This window comes from Coenobita brevimanus, chromosome 66, assembly GCF_032717465.1.
Source record: "Coenobita brevimanus isolate Jiangsu-jjx chromosome 66, ASM3271746v2, whole genome shotgun sequence".
Taxonomy (NCBI): domain Eukaryota; kingdom Metazoa; phylum Arthropoda; class Malacostraca; order Decapoda; family Coenobitidae; genus Coenobita; species Coenobita brevimanus.
In genome coordinates, this window is record NC_137019.1 from 22,448,498 (window position 1) to 22,471,754 (window position 23,257).

At 43.6% G+C, this 23,257-nt stretch overlaps 1 protein-coding gene across 1 annotated transcript in view; it reads left to right on the forward strand.

Moving 5' to 3' along the window:
* Positions 1-22,727, forward strand: part of ATPsynbeta (ATP synthase, beta subunit) — a 41,298-nt gene extending 18,571 nt beyond the window's left edge. The window contains exons 4-7 of the mRNA XM_080276786.1: positions 1,338-1,499; positions 1,922-2,601; positions 7,992-8,171; positions 22,407-22,727. Coding sequence (XP_080132912.1) covers positions 1,338-1,499; positions 1,922-2,601; positions 7,992-8,171; positions 22,407-22,526 — 1,142 coding nt within the window. The 3' untranslated portion in view covers positions 22,527-22,727. The remainder of the gene's footprint in view (positions 1-1,337; positions 1,500-1,921; positions 2,602-7,991; positions 8,172-22,406) is intronic.
* Positions 22,728-23,257: the final 530 nt, after the last annotated feature.

Below are 23,257 nucleotides of genomic sequence, written 5' to 3' on the forward strand. Positions count from 1 at the left end.
CTACTGTGCATATACAGTCGGCGCAATGGAAGTCTGGACCCTCTAATTCGCACCATATATTTGGTAGGGTCTAAGAAATATTGTAGGAAAATTCCTGTAGTTGGTAGATTTTTTTTCTGGTGGCTTCTAGCAACTTTACAGGCTTAACACCACATGCTGTGAGTTTGAGCTCAGTGCCTGCCAGACTTTGGATGGGAAAGCACGTCATATTTTCTTGTCCCACCTGGCCCTTGTTTATTTCAAAGCTCTCGTTTTCACACCCTCCTTTGGGTTAGTGAATCATTGGAGATGGGTCCCAAGCCACTAACTGATGTAGAAAAAGCCCAAATTTTAACTATGAGAGAGGAAAATGTAAAAAATGAGGATATTTGTATTCGAACTGGGCGAGGAAAATCTACCATTATGGCACTCCTCGCTGCGGCCCGCCATCTGCCAAAAAACACAATTCCCCAACATAAAGACAGGCTAGGACCTAAAAGGAAGACATCACCAACTACAGACAGGTTACTGAAGCAAGCTGTGATAAAAGACCCACGTTTGACTGCTAGACAACTGAAATATATGTACCCAGAATTGCTGAAAGATGTGTCTGAAAGAACCATATAGCATCAATTTCAGAAAGACTTCAAGATCCCCAGCCGTACTGCGGCACTGAAGTCTCTCCTTAATTTTTACATTTTCCTCTCTCATAGTTAAAATTCGGGCTTTTTCTACATCAGTTAGTGGCTTGGGACCCATCTCCAATGATTCACTAAGGCAGAGGAGGGTGTGAAAACGAGAGCTTTGAAATTAACAAGGGCCAGGCAGGACAAGAAAATCTGACGTGCTTTTCCATCAAAAGTCCGGCAGGCACTGAGCTCATAAACTCACAGCATATGGTGTTAAGCCTGTAAAGTTGCTAGAGGCCACCAGAAAAAAAATCCACCGACTATAGGAATTTTCCTACAATATTTCTTGGACCCTACCAAACATATGGTGCGAAATAGAGGGTCCAGACTTCCATTGCACCGACTGTACTTCACATTCGTTTCTTAGCAATAGCATTTTGGTACTTCAGTTTTTGTTCTGCATTTTAGGGCATAGTGGCCCAAGTCTAGAGAACTGCAATTGAGAAATTTTAAGGACAGCAGAGGCTGTGGTTACTATTGCTGTAGCATTTACATAAGAAAAGCATTTACATTAAACAAACCTCTAGCCACCCCTGAAGGATAAACTTTGCATACAGTGGAAGGCCATCATTCTGACTTATCATACTCCTGAGCCATGTGGCTAGTATATGTGCCATGTTTAACTTTATATACATGTTTAGAGTAGTATGATGATTATTTATTCTCCAGGTGAGCCCATTGATGAACGTGGCCCAATTCCTACTGAGCACTTCTCTGCCATTCATGCTGAAGCCCCTGACTTTGTTGAGATGTCTGTAGAGCAGGAGATCTTGGTGACTGGCATCAAGGTGGTTGACCTGCTTGCCCCATACTCCAAGGGTGGAAAGATTGGTAAGTTTCTGCTTTGACATCCTTTGAGTGTGTGTGTGTATATATACAGTAAAATCTCAAATTTTGATGGACATGTTGACCAAAAAACCTCCAGCACATAACATCTCTCTCTCAAGTAACAAAACTCTTCCAACACACTCGAGAGACTCTGCAGCAAGCTTGATCCTTTCACGCATGACAATCTCCACATGATCTCCCTGACACATTGCACACATGAAATCAGCATTATCTCGCAGTCTACCCTTATTAGCACTACCTCTCTTATGCACCCACTTACCACAAATGCTGCACAGGATGGAATTACTTTCTATGTCCTTGTGGTAAACTGCAGATGGCTTCATGAAGTATAAAGAATAGGTTAACGGTACTTGGTGTCATTGTCAATTTTTGTTTTACTTTATTAACTATTTGTTGGCGTACAGGTCTGTTTGGTGGTGCTGGTGTGGGCAAGACTGTACTCATCATGGAACTGATCAACAATGTAGCCAAGGCCCATGGTGGTTACTCAGTGTTTGCTGGTGTGGGTGAACGCACCCGTGAGGGCAATGATCTTTACCATGAGATGATTGAGTCTGGTGTGATCTCCCTCAAGGATGACACCTCTAAGGTGTCGCTGGTGTACGGTCAGATGAATGAGCCCCCAGGTGCCCGTGCACGTGTGGCCCTGACTGGACTGACCGTGGCCGAGTACTTCCGTGATCAGGAGGGACAGGATGTGCTGCTCTTCATTGACAACATTTTCCGATTCACTCAGGCTGGCTCTGAGGTATCTGCCCTGTTGGGTCGTATCCCTTCTGCTGTAGGGTACCAGCCCACTCTTGCCACTGACATGGGTAGTATGCAGGAGCGAATTACCACCACCAAGAAAGGATCTATCACATCTGTGCAGGCCATCTATGTACCTGCTGATGACTTGACTGACCCTGCTCCTGCCACCACCTTCGCTCACTTGGATGCCACCACTGTGCTGTCTCGTGGTATTGCTGAGCTGGGCATCTATCCTGCTGTGGATCCTCTTGACTCCATCTCCCGTATCATGGATGCCAATATCATCGGTCATGAACACTACAATGTTGCACGATCTGTCCAAAAGATTCTCCAGGTGAGTACAATACTTATAGGGGGCTGAGTGTGATGGATGAGCTGGTACATGTCCTGTGAAATGCCAGTACACTTGAAATAGGTGGCTGAGTGTGATGGATGAGCTGGTACATGTCCTGTGAAATGCCAGTACACTTGAAATATTGTCAGGATCATGAATGCTAGTGTTGCATGATCTGTCCAAAAGATTCTCCAGGTGAATACAGTACTTAAATGGGGCTGTGTGTGATGGGTGAGTTGGTAGTCTTATGAACTGTCTTTGCAATTGAAATTGTCATGGCCATTCATCCTAGTCATTGTTACCTGTTTTGTTTGATTTGTGACATGTACCTTTTTGTTTAAGTATATTCCTTTCTCTGAAAAATATAACATATGGTTGCAGAGAAAACATAAAAACAAATAATTTATTTCATTTAGTCTTGTTTTACTCCCTGAACAATTAAATGAAATGGCAGTCATCTTTAATGGCTATAGAGTTTCATCACTTCAGGGGACTTAAGTACATATGCAAAATGTGTCCAGTGGGAAAGTAGTGTGAGAGGAAATTGCTCTTTCCTAAGTAGGCCACAGTATTTGCCAGCTATATGAATTAAGTGAAGGGGGAAAGACAAATAGGGATAGTGCCTTAAGAAGAAGAAGAAGAAAAAAAAAAAAAGCTCCATATGCCACCACATAATTTTTTTCATCCTTAGCTACCTTTTCACATCAGTATAAAGCATGGGAAATTAAATTGTTTGGTCTGATAATTTTTTTTTTTTTTTTTCTAACTTATGTAAGCTCTGTTGCCCACGAGAGATAAATTGATGCAGTTTGCAAGTCCCAACTTAACATTCATTCTGCCATAGGTGTAGTGGCATTAATGACCCATATGTAATATGGGTAGGACCCCCCCCTTTTTTGGGGGAGGTGAGGGGGAGTTGCTCCATGGACCTAAACTCACCCCATGTGTAAATGGGAAAAGGGTCTGGATGATGCTCCCTAAAAACACACACACACACACACACACACACACACACACACACACACACACACACACACACACACACACACACACACACACACACACACACACACACACACACACACACACACACCATATGTAAATGGGAAAAAGGTCTGGATGATGCTCCCTAAAACACACACACACACACACACACACACACACACACACACACACACACACACACACACACACACACACACACACACACACACACACAACTCACCCCATGTGTAAATGGGAAAATGGTCTGGATGATGCTTCCCAAAACACACACACACACACACACACACACACACACACACACACACACACACACACACACACACACACACACACACACACACACACACACACACACACACACACACACACACACACACACACACACACACACACACACACACACACACACACACACACACACACACACACACACACACACACACACACACACACACACACACACACCTTGAGCAAGGGGACAGGTATGTGCCTGTGTGAAGGTCACAGCCTTGCCCTTAGATCGGACTATATGAGCTCTCAGCTTCCTTCCGGGAGGGTAAAAAAGCTGACGATCACGACCATCAAGTGATCCTGACCGACCCGGTGAATTACACACACACACACACACACACACACACACACACACCATGTGTAAATGGGAAAATGGTCTGATTGATGCTCCCCTAAGCGCACACACAAGTGCACACACACATTCTCTCTCTCTCTCTCTCTCTCTCTCTCTCATAACATTTGCTCATAGGAATTGTGTCAGCAGTTTGCTTTCCTTTTGCTATAATGCTTCTCAAAAACAGTTTGGAGGTTTAATAAAAAACTCTTCAGGCGTATATATACATATATATATATATATATATATATATATATATATATATATACACACACACACACACACACACACACACACATTAAGCATTAAGCATTATGTGACTGCATAGAACTTCCCCGAGAAAACAACTGAACAGTTAGGTTTTCACAATGAAAATCTGTAACAAAATAAACCTTACTGGTTGTTTTACTCAAAAACACCTGTAATTCGTGCTGCATACAATTCCTTTACACTGTTGACTGCTGTATTCATGATCAAAATGTGGTCTGTATACCAGTTTGTGTGAAGGTCCCCCCTCACCCTAACATTGTTGTCTGCTGATGAGTGGCCGTTTATGCCAAATCGAAAGAAACAAATACTGCTAAATATGCATCTTGAGTTGCTAGGTCAGTAGACACATACTCCAGACATTTGCCCCCCCCTACCCCTCCCCCCCCATATACCTCTTCATTCCATCCCTTCATCTTATCCTTGATCTCCCTCCTCCAACTCACATACACTCCTTGTTAGTGTGTCAGTCTCCATCCTCTCCACATGACCAAATTACCTCATTGTATTTCTCCTAATGCTTTCTATCACATTCACTTGTACACCACAACTCTCCTTCACTTCATTATTTGTCAGTTGGTCTCTCCATGTAACTCGAGATGTTCCTCTCAAATAACTAATTTCCACTGCTCGCACTTTTTAAGTCCTTTCAACAGGGTCCAAGCTTTGCTTCCATACTTCAGAGTTCTATCTATCTATAGCCCGACGCCCTAATCCCGCAAAGTGTGACCGCAGACAAAATGCCTCCAAGTTGCTGTGTCACCCACCATTTGACTGACCTCCCCCCAACTCACTCCCCCCTCTCTCATATACCTCTCAGCTCCATCCCTCCACCTCATCCTCGGTCTTCCCCTCCCTCTCCCTCCCTCCACCTCACCTACATACACCCTCTTAGTCAGTCTTTCATTCTCCATTCTCTCCACATGTCCAAACCACCTCAGTGTATTTCTCGTAATCTTCTCAACCACATCCACATCTACCCCACAACGTTTTTTCACTTCTTCATTCGTCAACCTGTCCCTCCATGTCACTCCACATGCTCCTCTCAAGTAGCTCATTTCCACTGCTCTCACTCTTGACTTGTTTCCCTCTTGCAAGGGCCATGCCTCGCTTCCATACATCAGGGTAGGGATCACAATACTATCATGCAGTGACTTCTTAACTTCCATACTCACCTCCCTATTTCTCATCACTGCTTTCAGAGTTGATATCACAATACAGTCTTGCGGCAACTTTTTACTTGCAAGATTACTTACCTGTTTCTTATCAGTGCCTTCAAAGAACCAGCAACCTTACCTTCTGTTGAACCCATTCAAGCAGTTCAACTTCAAGACTTCCATCCTTTTTCAGCACACTACCCAAGTACTTAAATGCACTCACATATTCCATTTCCGCACCATCCAGCCTCACTCCATTCAGTGACTTAATTCTCTCGAATACCACATCTTTACTCTACTCTTCCCTACAGTGACCATTAGATTGTGTTTCTTACACACACTCCCAAACTCAGTCACCAGGCCTTGCAGTTCCCCTTCATCTTCACTTAACAGTACAGTATCATCTGCCAACAACAGAACAGGAAGTTTCCAACTGCTGCCCTTTCATATTGGGGTCTCTCCAGTATCCACTGTCCTACCTTGTATCTCATTTATAACTCCATCCATATACAAGCTGAATAACCATGGCGACATGGCACATACCTGTTTCAATCCAGCATTCATATGGTAAAAATCACTCAGTTCACCATTCTCACACACTGCAGCTCCAGCACCCTCATACATACTCTTCAGGCATTCAACAGGTTCCAATTTACTCCAGATAATTTTAGTGTTTTCCACATTTCTTTTCCACCCTCTCATTCTTATGCTTTCTGTAAATCCATGAAGGCCACAAGCAGCTTCTTTCCCTATAAAAATTTTTCCACTAAACACCTTAGGATGAACATCTGATCTGCATAACCTCTTCCCTTCCTATATCCTCTCTGTTCAACTACCAGTAATTCATCTGTCATTTCCCTGACTGTCAGTATCTTTCCATATAAATTTCCTGTTACACCAAGAAGACAAATGCCCCTATGATTGTCACACTTCTTTTTCCCCATTTCCTTTGTACAGGGGAATACTTTTATAGATTTGATTTCCAGTTTTCCAGGACTCTGCCTTCCTTCCAGGCCAATCTGTACATCTTCTATATTCATTCTGCTATCTTTAATCCATGCTTCAGCATTTCACCACACAATCCATCAGTTTTGGGGGCTCTCCCCATTTTGACCTTTTTCATTGCTCCCACAGCTTGCATCTTATTGATCTCTTCCTACCTTCTCATCTCTTTCCTTCCCACAGCCATTCCCCAACCACGCATCAGCCTCCTTTTTTCCTTGTGTTATACTGCTATCCATTTACTTTGCAAAATCATCACTTACTTCATTGAGGATTTTAAACTACAGCACTTCACCAGTTTGTTTCCCTGTTCACCAGCACATTGTGTGTGGGTCTCTTCTCTCAGCAAGAATCTGGTCACTTCAGTTCAGACTAAGCAGCAAGATGCAATGCCCAGACATTAACCAAATGCTGGACCAGTCTTCAAGGATGTTCAGTATTAGCAAAGTTGTTCAATATTAGCAAGGATTAGCATTGTCTGCTTATCTCAGAGATGAGATACTCCACCTTTAACAAGTAAACTGCAGTAGCCCCTACATTATTACAGTACCAAACTGGTAGAGTCACTGTCGGGACATACTGCACCTCTGTGGCATTAAAGTATTCCATCTACATAAGTTAAGAGTCACAAATGAATAATAGAATATGTACTGGTATTTGTATCATACATCAGTACTGGTATGAGCACCAATCATGTTGAAACTTGTACAGTTGTAAAACTTGCCAGACATTATTTTGAAAAATGGCTGGATTAGTCAGTGTTTAACATCTTGGACCGAGGCTGCTGTGTGCAGAATTTGGTTAGACAGGTACTGAGGGAACCACCTTCTGCCTGTCGGTTCATAGTTTTGAATCTGATAGATCCCTATCTGGGGGTTTCCTCTTTTATTTGTCTTTGAAAATGGCCATTTCTGTCCCATATTTGGCACACTTAGCTGGTAGTAGTTATGCCTTTTGTCAGGTGATAATGCCAGCAGTATTGTTCCTGACCATTTACTGTAATTCCCTTGCCACATATTATTTGGTTATTGGTGGTTATGGTTATTGCAGTTGTTTAGTGAACCATTTTACTATGATCAAATGGGTTAGCAGCTTTGAGGGGTATTATTCTGCCTCATTGTAATGTGATTGCAATTGTTCAGCATTTCTACTAATGTTCTGAAGTTAATGTTGATGCAGTTGAAACTTAATTTTGATTATTTTAGTAAAGTTTAAGGGTGTAGTAATTTATTGGAAGCATGCACATTACATAAGAATTGATTGAATTTGTTTTCCCCTATGTGCAGCACTATTTTCTTTAATGCTTTTACATGTATATACATTTTTCTTTGTAGGATCATAAGTCACTGCAGGATATCATTGCCATCTTGGGTATGGATGAATTGTCTGAGGAAGACAAGCTGACTGTGGCTCGTGCTCGTAAGATCCAGAAGTTCTTGTCCCAGCCTTTCCAGGTGGCTGAAGTGTTCACTGGTTACCCTGGCAAATTTGTTTCACTTGACAAGACCATTGCTGTAAGTACTACATTTTATATTATTGGAGAAAGAGAACTTGTTTGACTGTATACAAATTAGATTAAATGTGTCATGTTGTAGAATTCAGAATTAAAGCTTATTTTAGATTTCAAAATAGATGAATGATGGACGTGTGCAGTACTGTACTTTGAATCAAGTATGCTTTAGTGTATGATGAAAATGTGTCAGATTTAATATTGTAATGGATATGATTTTGGCAGGCCACCTCTTAGCATTTGGGCAAAGTGTCAAGTTTTGGTAGTGCTTGTTTATGGGTTGCAGTTTAGGAAGATTCTGTAAAATAGTAATTAATGAGGTTAATATGTATTAAGGATTAAGTATGATAACCTCTTTAGTCAGAAGAACCTCACTTAGCAGATAGTAATTCTGGGATGAACCAAAATAAATTAAGTTGAAGGAATTAGCAATTATGGTTCATTGAATTTGGTGGTTATAAGAGGACTGTATTAAAGAAGGTTAGCACCTGTACTGTATGAATGTTAAACTTCTGTATCATATGAATGCCAGGCGATGAAAGTATTGGAAGTGGATTTGTTAAGGGATGTGTAGCTTATAGTGGAACTGGATGAGAAGAGGAAATACATAAATGAAAGAGAGCAAAGCATTGTTGATCAAAGTCAGGAAGAAACTGTGTAGCTGGTATGGCAGCATAGCGAAGAAATGTCAGTCGTGTTGAAAAAAGTGTATAAAGGTTTTAGAAGTTATTCGGAAACTAAGAAAATAGATTAATAAGTGAATGTGAGAAAATTACTACAGGCCATCCTCGTTATAACGATGGGATGCTTTTGGAAAACCCATCGTTAATCAGGGGTGTCATTAATCTGGGACTTTATAACACAGAAAGTACAGTATAGGGATGCATTAGAGAGCCTTGGGATTCCCCTCCCCCCCCTCCCCCAACCAAGTCCAAAATCCACCCAAATGCATCCAAAAGCAAGATTCCAGTTCACCTAAACCCCCAAATAGCTTTAAAACAAGCTAAACTAAGCCTAAAATATAGTTTATAGCTCACCTAAACCCAAAAACAATATCTGAAAATCATCGAAAATAAGTCTGGAAAAAAATCGAAGTTAGTAAATTGTGCCTTAAATTGAGTGTTCACCCCACGTATTAAAACACATTAATCTAAGTCTAAAAACAGTTTATAAATCAACCTAAACACAAAATTTAAGTCAAACATAGCATCAAGATGGTTAAAAAGAAACCATAAGGAAAAAAACCATCGGGCGTCTGGGGATTGGTCATCGATAGACGGGGAAAGGTGTTTAATTTTTTTTTTTTTTACATCGCTATGGCAGGTTATGGTATAGTGATTGATTGTATAGCGGGGTATGCTTGTTCTGCATGGACAATAAGGAACCAGAATTGTTGAGTGGTCAAGCTGCTTAAGTACATATATGCTGATGCACATAATCTTGTTATTTATTTTTTGAAACTGTGTTTATGGTACAGTCAGTGGAGTGGAGCAGAGAATTTGAAATAAGTGATAATTGAATGTCATTGTTAATGGGCAGTTTTGGATACCATGTAGTTTTGTGCGTTTCTCAATCTTTCTGACCTCTCTGAACAATTGGATCTTGGTTAGGATAAGCAGCTTTTCAGTCCATTAATGTTTTTTTGGAATTTTATTCTTGCTCTCTTCAGGTTACTGTATGCAGCTTGGGAGTGACTTTCCATACTGGAGGGGATAGATATAACCATTGACTCCCTCTGCTGCTATTGAGCTTTCTTAGGTTGAGCAAAATTGTGTGGTAGTAGCAAGAATAGATTGTTATTTGTCACTGGATTGAAAGGGTTAAGTTCAAGTAGATGGGTGGTCATTGTGGGACCTGAGAGGTACTACTACTGTAAGGTGACCAGAGTCCTGCTTTTAGGCGGGACAGTCCCGCTTTTTGGACGTCCGTCTTACTTTTTAAATTGTGACAGGAATGTCCCGCTTTTTGAGCAAATTATCTTATTTGTCCCGCTTTTAGAAACTTTCTATTGCATTAGATATAACATGACCTTTTATGAAATTAGGATGAATTAGAAAAAATTACGCATAATCCTAACCAAATGAAATACCGAATTATTAATATAAAATATGTAATGCTCACTAGCTGGTAACTTTGGTTGACCCATTCACTGTACCATACGGTATGTTCATAGTTCGTAGGAGACGTTACTGTTTGATTAGCAGCCTCAGTTTGAGGTGTAGCGCAGCAGCGGTCGCTGTCACATTAGTCAGTATCTGTCTACCTATCTATCTGTCTATCTATCCACACCCACCCACACCCACCCACCACACCCACCCACACCCACCCACCACACCCACCCACCACACCCACCCACCACACCCACCCACCACACCCACCCACCACACCCACCCACCACACCCACCCACACCCACCCACCACACCCACCACCCTCACCCACCCACCACACCCACCCACCACACCCACCCACCACACCCACCCACCACACCCACCCACCCACACCCACCCACCCACACCCACCCACCCACACCCACCCACACCCACCCTCCCACCCACCCACCCACCCACCCACACCCACCCACCCACACCCACACCCACCCACACCCACCCACACCCACCCACACCCACCCACACCCACACACACCCACCCACACCCACCCACACCCACACACACCCACACACACACACACACACACACACACACACACACACACACACACACACACACACACACACACACAGAGCTTGAAGCTTGGTAACCTCCATACAATCATCACTTTCAGTTTGGGACTTGGCTGTTGCAAAAGCATACAGTCCAGGTAAAGAGTCTATTTCATTAATATTGTACAGTAACCTCGTGTCCAGTCTGGTAAGTCAGACAGCACTGCCGTACTTGAGTAATTCCTTATTGAACAAACAAAACAATAAACCTAATGGAGAGGTTTTTGGTCAGACAAGGCTCTCAAAATAAGGTAAATAAAAAAATTTGTAGAATGCTGTAAAGAATGATAGGCAGACACAAATGTATTGTGGGTTGGTAATTGGTGTGTGTGGCATGGTAAGAGCAGGTAGCACAAAAAGACATACTAGCAAACAAAAGATATTGTCCAACACAGTTTTATGATGTCAGTACATGATGAGCACAGGGAGATTGCCATAAATGAAATTTTTGCCTGGCTGCTGCACCCGTCCTGGCCAATGCATGTTCTCATTTGCTGTGGCACCTCTCCTGGGACTCTACTGAGGTATTGTGGAGTGTTAGACTTCCACCCCCACCCCTGAAATTTTTTTTCCTCACGTCTGTGAAAGCAGACTGAGCTAATGCAATTTTCACTTTCGTTTTTGAAGGCTCCAACATGCATGCATGCGTCAGCCATGGTCACCTAATGGTGGCTTTCCATGCTGCTCGATCTCTTGCAGCTTCCCTATCTATTCACTTAACCCTTTAACCGCGGGTATTGTTTTGGTCTGACTGTCCTCTCCCGCGGGGGTTTCAGCCAAATGTAAACAAACGTTTAAACCTTAATAACTCTGCACAGAATAAAGCTAGAGAAAAAAATAAGGTACCATTAGAAAGTACTAACCTTCAGCTTTCCATTGATGTAGGTTTCATGACTTTGTTGACTTTCACAGGACGGGCAGTGCCGTTAGAAGTGAGGGGTGTAAAATCACTATTTTTCGCTCACACATCATTACCTTCGCTCATGCACCATTACCAAATGCCAACCTCATTCTGATAATAATACTATAAACATATATGAACACTGCACATACGATAAACACCCACTCTGTGTTCACTGAGGCCGGTAAAAGGCACTGTAATTACCTGCACTTCACTGCCACATCAGCGGTGTTGTAATCACTATTTTTCGCTCACACACCATTACCAAATGCCAACCTCATTCTGATAATAATACTATAAACATATATGAACACTGCACATACGATAAACACCCACTCTGTGTTCACTGAGGCAGGTAAAAGGCACTGTAATTGCCTGCACTTCACTGCCACATCAGCGGTGTTGTAATCACTATTTTTCGCTCACACACCATTACCAAATGCCAATCACATTCTGATAATAATACTATAAACATATATGAACACTGCACATACGATAAACACCCACTCTGTGTTCACTGAGACAGGTAAAAGGCACTGTAATTGCCTGCACTTCGCTGCCACATCAACATGTGTTGTCACTCACACAGCTGGACAGATACTGATTCGCGCTTGGTCAGGGGTGGGGTGGGGGGCCCAGGGGGTGGGAGGTGGGGCCCCAGGGGGGGGAAGAGGGAGGTGGGGGTCGGCTGGAGTGAAAGAACTTAATAGCTACTCTCCCTTGAAACAATTGCCGCATGGAAAAAACGCAGGGTATTCAAAATATTCGCAAACATTCGAGAATGACACCCGCGGTTTGGTCCAGTTTTTGCAACGTCATTCTGGAATGACACCCGCGGTTAAAGGGTTAACCCTGAGGTCACACTCATTGACCTCTTCCCTGGTCTTTTTTAGGTCTGCCTCTCGATACCCTACCCCCAGTATTAACACCTCACTTTCTGCACTCATTTATCATCCCCCATCCTCTCCACATGCCCAAACCATCTCAATCAGCCTCTCATCACAACACCAATATGCTTCAGTTCAATCCTACCTCTCAACTCTTCCATTGTAAACCTAGCTCCCCCAGGCCTTGCACTCAAGGACACACTGCACATCCACCTAACATTGCCATTCCTGTACATTTGAGCCTGTAGATATCCTCCTCCTTAACTGCCCTAGACTCACTACCATACAGCATGACACTCGTAACACATGCCGCATACAAAGATCCCTTAGCACAGAGGGAAAGCCCTCTCATTGTCAGGAGAGGTAACAGCTGCCTGAACTTCTTTCAACCCTTCCTCACACTAGTCGCAAAGCCAGCTCCTGCCTGACCTTGAGCACATAACATGTCTCCCAAATAAAAAAAACTCTTCCACACACTCAAGAGACTCACCAGCAAGTTCAGTCCTTTCACATTCATTCATCATTCATCGTCCAATCCTACATTGCCCCATGAGGAGCATAGGAGCCTGGGGGTAAGCAAGTTGGTCCTGACATTTAAAATGAGAGTAACCAGCCTCACTCATTCCTGAGTGGCATTATGTGAGCAATAAACCACCTGGCAATATCCACATGCTCTCTCCAACATGGCGCACACACGAAATTAGCAATATCTCGCAGTCTACCTCTAATACCACTACATATCTTATGCACCCACTTTTCACAAACTCCACAAGATGGAATTACTTCCCACACCCTTGTGACAAATTGCACATGGCCAGTTTTCTTTGACAGTACCATCCCCCAGCCCTAGATACCATCACTTTTGTTTTATCTGCATTTACTTTTAGCCTTTTTGCCCCATACCATCTCTCCGCTTCATAAATCTTATACAAAACTGATTTCAAACGTGGTGCTTCCTACTTCTTCCTTCATGTCTATTACGTTATTTTTCTTGATCTGTTCTCCTCTCTTCCTGTATCTCCCATCCTTCCTTTTGCTATTCATTACTCCTCTTTCACTTCAGGTGACTAAATTGACAAGCCAAATGGTTTCCTGTAACTTGGGAAACCATTTACAGTTTCACCTTGTTTTGCAATGAGGGTATGTCATGTGAAAGCCTGTTGCATAGTGATTATCATATAGCAAGGTCAATATAACATGGATTCATTGGGGATGGGGAGGGGACCATGTAATCTTAAAAAAGAAAGAAAAAAAAAAAAGCTTGCTGATGGCACCTAAGCACCAAGCTTTCCACTAGGGGTACCATCTGTGTCAGATGCGATTTCCAAGTCACAAGTTTAAGTATTTCACACAAAAAGTTTATTCACCTAAAATTGTACACTGCATTATTTGTCATGCACTTGCATTGTTATTTGGTGATAGCAGTGGTGTTTCAGTGGCCTTGCATGCCTGAAATGGAACGAAAGGTAGATGATCACAGTGAATGTAAGCACTGGGTGGCCATCTTGGCCCAAACAGCTGACTGTCGGCTTGGTTAGGAGCTACCGTGTACATGGGAGACATGATCTGTAAGCCACAAGTTTGTATTTCACACCACAGAAATTATCACGTAATATCACACTCTGCACTACTGTATTTATGCACTTGTACTGTTATTTGCCCATAGGAATGGTATTTCGGTGGCATTGCATGCACAAAATGGAATAAAAAGGAAGTCATAGTGAATGTAAACACTGGGGAGCTACCTTGGCTCAATTAGCTGACTGTTGGCATGCGAAGGATGCGCTGTATACATACGGGATTGACTTACACAGCCACCAGAATTATCGTTCTAGTGAATTTCAGCATCATTGTAGCACAACTGGGCATAACTTTTAATTCATTCGTCTAGCGATATATCACATAGGGAACAAATGCCTAGAGAGGCCTGATTGTATACTGTTGGGTGGTAACCATATAGCCAGATAATGGGGTGATGTAGATCATACAGTGGTGCCCCAGTTAAATGGATGGATAATCATAAATGTTGCAACCACCCAGGAATCAATCCTCCACATTAATACCTGTGCCTCACTTCAGTGATGCACAGTCAGCCTCCTGGGAACATAGGTTCACTGTACCAGGCAGCCCTTTAAGGACGTTTTTTTTTTTTTGTGTGGTGGTAGTAGTAGTTGTTCCCTTGGCAGTCTGGCCGAACAGCCCCGAGTCCCTTAGGAAGGCCATTGCCGAGACTGGGCTTTCCCACAGAGCTCTCAAAGAGTGTATGTTGTGTTGTTGGTGTAGGTGATTGTGTGCAATGCAGTCTTCCATAATGTGCTTAATAGTATGGGATGCTTTGTTGCATCCTGGACAGGCATCAGCGACGGAGTCATCCAGCCTCTTCTGGTAGCTTAAGAGGGCTGGATGGTGCCAACATCTCAGCCTGGCCAGGTGGACCCTGTCCTCATGAGGGAGATAGGATTCTGAAGGGTGGATGTCAGGAGGCCGTTCATGCAGCTGTGCGTTTTCTTTAAGTGACGGAATGGAGCAGCGAGTGATTTGAGTGTGGATATGCTTCTGGAAGCTGGTCTGAGGTGGGCGAGGGGGGAGAGATGACAGTATTTGTGTGTGATATCGTGTGCTGGGTGTTATTTTGATGTTCCTTGGTGTGGGTGGATGTGCTGCCATGTAATGTAGTGGATGTTGTGGGTTTGTGGAGGCTGCAGCAAGAATCTGGGTGCCTCTCATGTCTAGGTGATCCTTGACCTTGAGGACTTTGGTTTCTTGATGTAGGTGGTCTGTGGGTGTAGTAGCTGTGCAGCCTGTGATTACTTTTAGGGCCTTGTTCTGTATGGTCTGTAGGGTGTTGTAGTGTGTTTTGGTGAGGTTAGGAGCCCAGGCAGGCTTGCATAATTCATCACTGAACGCATGTATTGTTTGTATACTGTGGTGGTGGATTCTGTGTTGTGTCCGAAAGTTGTATGGGCAAGTGACCTCAAGGCGTTGAGTCTTGGTGTTATTTTATTTTTAAAATTTGTGATGTGTTGTTTATATGACATTGATGTATTGTATATTACACCAAGGATTTTGGGTGTGTACTGTATGTGTGTGTGTGTGGTAGGGGAGTGTTGTTTATGGTGATGTGTGGGATGTGACTGTGTTCTGCTGTCCAGTTTGTGAGAAGGGTCTTTGTAGATTTGGCTAGGGGTATTGTGAGCCTGTTTGTGGTGAACCATTCGTGTAGTGTGTTGAGGTAAGGTTGGAGGATGTTTACAGCTGTGTTTGCATTTTGGTGTGTACATGTAAGTGTTACATCATCTGCGTAGGAAGCTGTGTGTATCCTTGATGTGTGAGGTGTGGGTATGTCATGCTTTTTTTTTTTTTTTTTTGCGAGGAAGAAGGAACCAAAGGCCATGGCCCGCAGTAACAGTTCCTTCCAAGAGAAAAACAAAATACATTAGAGAGCCAAATTCAAGATCCGATCATTTTGAGATGCCTGGACACACTGCGTTTGAAAGACTGGAGATCATAGGCAGCAGGAAATACAGACAGAGGGAGACAGTTCCAGAGCTGACCTGTTGCATAAATGAAAGACTGGGAGTAACGGTTAACTCTTGCATTAGAGAGTTGGACAGAAAAGGGATGAGAGTTTGCTGCCAGACGGGTGCTACGCGCCCGTCAGAGGTGGAGGAATGCAAGCAGACAGTTCAGAGGAGCAGTGACCATTAAAGTAGCGATAGAAAAGAGATAAAGATGCAACAGTGCGGCGAAGAGACAGAGGTTGAAGGGAGTCAGTAAGAGAAGGAGAGTTAATGAGACGAAAAGCCTTTGACTCCACCCTATTGAGAAGAGCTGTATGTGGGGAGCCTCCCCACACATGAGAGTTGTACTCCACACAGGGGCGGATAAAACCTCTGTATAGAGTCAACAATTGTGCAGGGGTAAAGAAAGAGCGGAGTCGGCTTAGCACACCCAATCTCTTGGAAGCAGATTTTACAAGAGATGTAATATGATCTTTCCAAGATAAGTCCTGAGTAAATGAAACCCCAAGCATGTTCAAGGATGATGCAGGATTAAGCTGAATATTATTAAACATCAGTGGGTATACCTGTGGAAGATTTTGTCGGGTTGATAGGTGTAAGAACTGAGTCTTAGATGCATTAAAGACAACCATATTATTTTTACCCCAGTCAGCGATACGAGCCAAGTCAGACATTAGGTGTGCCATAGCCTCATCCCTTGTTTCTTGAAGTAACTGTTGAGATGGGCGTTGCGGGAACCGAATGGAAAGGTGAAGGGTGGAGTCATCAGCGTATGAGTGGATAGGGTTAGATGTACAGCTTAGAAGATCATTGATGAATAAAAGGAAGAGAGTTGGTGATAGGACAGAGCCCTGAGGAACACCACTGTTGATAGATCTAGGAGAAGAACGATGGCCGTCTACAACAGCGGCTATAGAACGACCAGAAAGGAAGCTAGCGATGAAGGCACAGATAGAAGGATAGAAACCGTAGGAGGGCAGTTTGGAAATTAAAGATTTATGCCAGACTCGATCGATAGCCTTTGAGATGTCAAGTGCAATGGCAAAGCTTTCGCCAAAGTCCCGAAAGGAGGATGACCAGGAGTCTGAAAGGTAGGTGAGAAGATCGCCAGTGGAGCGCCCCTGACGGAACCCATACTGACGATCGGAAAGAAGGTTGTGATAGGAAAGATGCCTTAAAATTTTTCTATTAAGAATTGACTCGAAAACTTTTGAAATACAGGACGTTAAAGCAATTGGACGATAGTTGGAGGGTTGGGAGTGGTCACCCTTCTTTGGGACTGGCTGAATGAGAGCAAACTTCCAGCAAGAAGGAAAGGTACAAGTTGACAGACAAAGGCGAAAGAGTTTGCCTAGGCAGGGTGTAAGCACAGAAGCACAGTTCTTGAGAACAACAGGAGGGACCCCATCAGGCCCATATGCCTTGTTAGTACTGAGGCCAGTGATGGCAGAAAATACATCAACTGAAGACATTTTAATGTCAGCCATGAGGAAGTCAGAGGGGGAAGTGATGGAGGAACAGCACCGGAATCGCTCTAAGGTGGAATTGGAGGAGAAAGTCTGTGCGAAGAGATCTGCTTTATCAGTAGAAGAAATAGCTACAGAACCATCAGAGTAGAAAAGAGGAGGGAAGGATGATGAGGTAAAGTTGTTAGAAAGATTTTTGGCAAGGTGCCAGAAGGAGCGGGAAGAATTCGAGTTGGAGAGTTGAGAGCATTTAGTATGGATGAAATTATTTTTAGTAGAGCGAAGAACAGACTTAGCACGATTCCGGGCAGAAACGTAAAGATGATGTGATTCAGGGGGTGGGTTGGCTCCGGTACCTTTTGTAGGCCCTCTCCTTGTTGCGGACAGCATTAGAACAAGCGTGATTAAACCAAGGCTTTCTTGCATTAGTCAAAGGATATGAGAAAGGAATGTATGCTTCCATGCCCGAGAGAATAACCTCCGTAATGCGCGAGGCACACTCAGATGGCTCCCGGCCATGGAAGCAATAATCATTCCAGGGAAAATCAAAGAAGTACTGCCTGAGGGCCTCCCAGTTCGCGGCTCCAAAATGCCACAGATGACGTTTCCCTGGAGGGTCCACAGGCCGTACTGGAGTGATAGGACAGGTTAAGGTAATAAGGTTGTGATCGGAGGAGCCCAACGGAGAGAAAAGATTAACAGAGTAAGCAGAAGGATTAGTTGTGAGGAAGAGGTCAAGTATGTTGGAGCTCTCTCCAAGACGGTCAGGGATTCGGGTAGGGTGCTGTACAAGCTGCTCTAGGTCATTAAGGATAGAAAAGATGTAGGCTTGTTCACCAGGTGGATCCGTGAAAGGAGAGGAGAGCCAAAGGTGGTGGTGAACATTGAAATCTCCAAGAATGGAGATTTCAGAGAAAGGAGAAATGGACAGAATGTGTTCCATCGTAGAAGTAAGATAGTCAAAGAATTTTTGATAGTCAGTAGAATTAGGGGATAAGTAAACAGCACAGATATATTTAGTCAGAGAATGACAGGAAAGCCGAAGCCAGAGTGTGGAGAATTCAGAAGAATCAAGTTCAGGAACACGAGAGCAAGATAAGTCATTGCGTATGTATACACAACAGCCACCTTTGACTTTGAAATGAGTATAGAGAAAGTAGGAGGATACAGAAAAGGGTTTGCTGTCGGTTGCCTCAGACAGCCGAGTCTCCATCAGAAAAAGAAGGTGAGGTTTAGAGGAGGAGAGGTGGTGCTCAACAGAGCGAAAGTTAGATGAAAGGCCGCGAATGTTGCAGAAATGAAGAAGAAGAGAGTCAGACAGTGGTTCCAGGCACCTCGAGTCGTCACCGGGAGAGGGGCAGATGGCGGGGGCATTTATGGTCCCCCCCCCTGGGGACTCCGAGGCTTGATTGATAGATGCCATTTTTGTTGATTTTTGAAAAGGAAGTGTAGTGTGTACTGTGCATGTAGTTTGGTGAAGATAGTTAGAGAAATTTGTACTGGAGAGCATGCTGGCCTACTCTCTGTGTAACTGAGACACTGAAAAAGTTCAGCAAAGGGGGATGGTCAGGAACTAGTCCTGAGGGCTGATGAAACGGGAGCTCCAGCACTCCCTGTCATCAGCTTTCCATCCACCTCGGGAGTACTGCCCTGCTCGACTGGTGCTACAGTCTAGGTGCTACAGTATAGGTTAAAGAGTGTAGGGGACATAACATATCCTTGGGGGACGCCATTTGTGAAGTTTCTGATGTTAGAAGACTGACCAGCAAATGTTACGTGTGCACATCTGCCTGCTAAGTAGTTTGCCAACCGTCTTTCTGTGCTATTGTGCATGTTTGTGTTGAGTATTTTGTTTGTTAGGTTGTGGCAGGGGATGGCATCAAAACCTTTGCTGATGTCTAGTGTGAGTAGGAGTGTTCTGTGTGGTGACCTAGCTGAATTCATGTCATTGAAAACTCTCTGTTTAAGGTCTGTAAGAAGAGTGTTTATGGAGTGGAGTGGCCTAAAGCCATGTTGTGATTGGGGTAGGGGAATGTGAGGTGTGACTAGTTGTAGTATCAGTCGTTCAGTGACTTCAGAGGGGTGCAGAGTGTGATGAGGCGGTGTGAGGAAGTTAACATTAGGTCTTTGTTGGGTTTAGGGGTAGTGATGATAATGCCATGCTTCCAGGTGTTGGGTATTATTTTGTGTGAGTAGCTGTAGTTTGATGTGTTGGTGAGTGCTTGTATGCCTTGTGGTCCAAGGTGTTTAAGGTGAATGTTGCTTATGTTGTTTGGTCCACAGGCAGATGAGTGCTTAAGATTGCTAATGATGTGCTTCGTCTGGTTGTAAGTGAAAGGTGCGTAGTCTGGGTCTGTGGGGGAACTGTCTCTTACGTCGGATGATACATCAGTCTGCAGGATGGGGGTTTAGATGGCTGATTTGTGAAAAGTGATTGATGAGTGTTTGCATGTTGTTTGTTTGAAGGTATGGTGTCTGTTGTGATGGTGGCATGTGAGTGTGTAGTGTTGCTGCTGGAGAGTATGATGCTGTTTAGTGTTTTGTTGAGTTCTGATGTTTGTTTTGTGGTCAAGTGTTTGGAGATAATTGTTCCAGTTTAGTGTTTGCTGTTCTGATATTTTATTGTTTATTTGGGTGTTGAGTTCTTGCATTTTTTGTATTGTCTTGTGTATGGGGTGTTGGGGAGTGTCACAGTGTGTCGTGTTGACTGATGTGGCCTTGAATTTCTGGTGTGAAGTTGAGATTGTCTCTCTTTCTGTTGCCTCTAGGGATGTCTTTTGTCCACGTTTTGTGTAATTGTATTGAAAGTGTGCACAGCAGTGTTGATGTTTGTGATGGGTGTACTGTTTAGTGTTTTGAAATGTTTTTCTGTTTCAGTTGTGAAGGCCTCCCAGTTGGCTCTCTTATAATTAGTGTCTGTGGCCAGCTGGGGTGATCCTGGTTTTGGTAGTGATGATTGGGAGATGATCAGAACCTAGGGTTTTGACCACTTTCCATGATGTAGTGGGGGCGAGGTTTGGGAGGCAAAAGGTGATGTCTGGGGATGATTGGAGGGAGAGGGCTTGGTGTGGGATATGGATATATTGATCTAGATTGTTCAATATGAAAAGATGATCTGTCTGGGATTGTAGTACCAGCCCTCTATCTGTGTCAGAGTTGTTGGCATGCCAGGCTGACGACTTGGCGTTGAAATCACCACCCAGGATGATGATGGGTATGTTAGTGATGTGGTGTATCTGTGGAGGGTAACTGTGGGGGATGATGGGGGGGGAATGTATGTGTTGGCATTTGTTATGAGATTTGTTACCAGTGCGTAATTTAATTGATTGTATTTCTGTTGTGGTGTCATGTGGGGGGAGAAGTGACTTTGTGTGTGCACTGGTATCTGCAAAGTTGATGGATTTGTGTACCAGGGTGATGAGGCCACCGCCGTCGGCCCGGTCTTGTTGAATGGTGGTGAAGTTATGAAGTGTTGGTGTTTTCTGTGTTCTTTGTGTAGTTTTGTTTCTTGTAAGATGGCAGTGTGTATGTTCTGTTGTTTGATAAATTGTGTGAGTTCTTGTTTTTTGGTGTTTATGCCATTTATGTTTAACTGAAGGATGTTTATGTTGTGTGTGCGATGTTTGTGGCTGCTGCAGCACGGGGGGGAGGTGGTGGTGTGGGTGGAGGGGAAGGGCTAGGAGGAGGTTGTGAAGGAGGTTAGGGTTGGGGTGGATTTGGATGGGTTGGAATGGGAGGAGTTGGAGGATCGGATGGTGTGGGACGGATCGGTGGGTTTGGGTGTGGTGTGAAGGAAGTAGGAGTAGGGTTGGTTGGGGGGTTAGTGGGTGGGGGGAAGGAGCATAAGGAGCAGTTCCAGGTGTTTAATGTTTTCTGGTGGGGGGAAGGAGCATAAGTAGCAGGTACAGGTGTTTGTGTAATGTTTTCTGGATGCAAGTGTTATGCAGGTGTAATGGGTCCAGTTCTTGCAGGAATTGCACTGAACTGAACCCTTTGTTTGTCGGCTCGACATGATAGGTTTTGAGTATGTTGGACATGTGTATTTGTTGGTGGGTCCTGGATTGCTGTCAATGTCCCCGGCTAGAAGAAGTCGTCGAGAAATGACTGCTGGGGAGTCACTTCTTGGTGTAGAAAAAACAATGTTGTTGTGTGTGTTGTGTTGGGAGATGTATTTGCCTGGGCAACCGAAGGCACTCCCAGGTACTCGGGCCCCGTGAGGGGCCGGGGGGGTTTGCGGTGGTTTGGGCCCCAAGATGTCCTCCTCTTCTCTTCGACAGCCTCTTGGGGGGTAGACCCACGGCAAAGACACCACCACTCCAGGTTTGCTTTCCTGTGGTAGATGGATCTGCTTGATATAATTGACTGGGGTAGCTATCTATGTATAATACCTAGGCTGCTTTTCCCAAAGAAAAGGAGGTAGCCAGGACAGGACGACACACTCCCAGTTTACTCATCCACACACACACGTTTATTCATATCTTAGTGCAGCTGAATAATTTGAGTACTAAAGGAATAAGTGTTGGACGCAAGGCCACTCTATTTATCGTGTTCCTTGTATTGATTTTATTCCTTTTGAACGTAATAACTTTATCTTTCCAGTTTTTCCAGTTTTCAGCAGCTGTTTGGCATTTTAAAACCCTCAGCTCTCCCATGGCCAACCTTAGTACTGTACAGTGTTTACGTAAGTATATATTGTCATTATGATGCCAGTAATTGATTATTTTACTGATGTTTCCCTTCCAGAGCTTCAAGGAGATCTTGGCTGGCAAATATGATGACCTCCCTGAAGCAGCGTTCTACATGCAGGGTGACATCCAGGATGTTATTGAGAAGGCAGAACAGCTGGCCGTGCAGGGCAGTTAAGCATTAGGAGGCCTGTGGTGATATATATTCCCTCTATTTTTAATTTATGTACAGTGTACCTTAGAAAAAATGTCCCATTGTTGCTGAGGAAAAATGTGCAAGGTGGAGTCATAAGCTATGGCAAAACATGAGTGTCTCTTAGACAGATTACATGTTGTACAGAATTCCAGTGAAATGTAAATTTATATAAATATAAGAAAATTGTAGTTTCATTCACCACATGCGGGCTCATGAAGTGAGAAGGTACAGTGTATAAAATGTTAAAATAACTGAGAATGCTGTTTGGAGGAAAGGTGGTATAAAACAGAGGAAAGTGAACTGTAAATAGGGCAATTACTCTTGGGAATGAAATCCTGTACTGAGTAATTACCATAACTAACTTAAAAAGTGTGGCACGTGATGTACAATACCGGTACCTGAAATTAGGAAATGCTAATGAAAAGGCTAAATACATATTCAAAATGGCCATGCCTTATATGTGGGGGTGTATATAAGTTGTCTGGAGTTCTGTTGCATCAGTCACAAAACATCTCAGACAGTTTTCCCAGGTACTCTACAGTACTTGAAAATGCATCAAAATCATCAATTTCTCATGTTCCTCAAGAGTTGCTGCATAGAGGAATCTCATGATTATCTATTTATCTATTGCTAGACGCCTCAATCCCATTTGGGGTGGCCACAAACAAATCTCCTCCACGTTGCCCTCTCCCCTGCCATTTCACTGCCCTGCT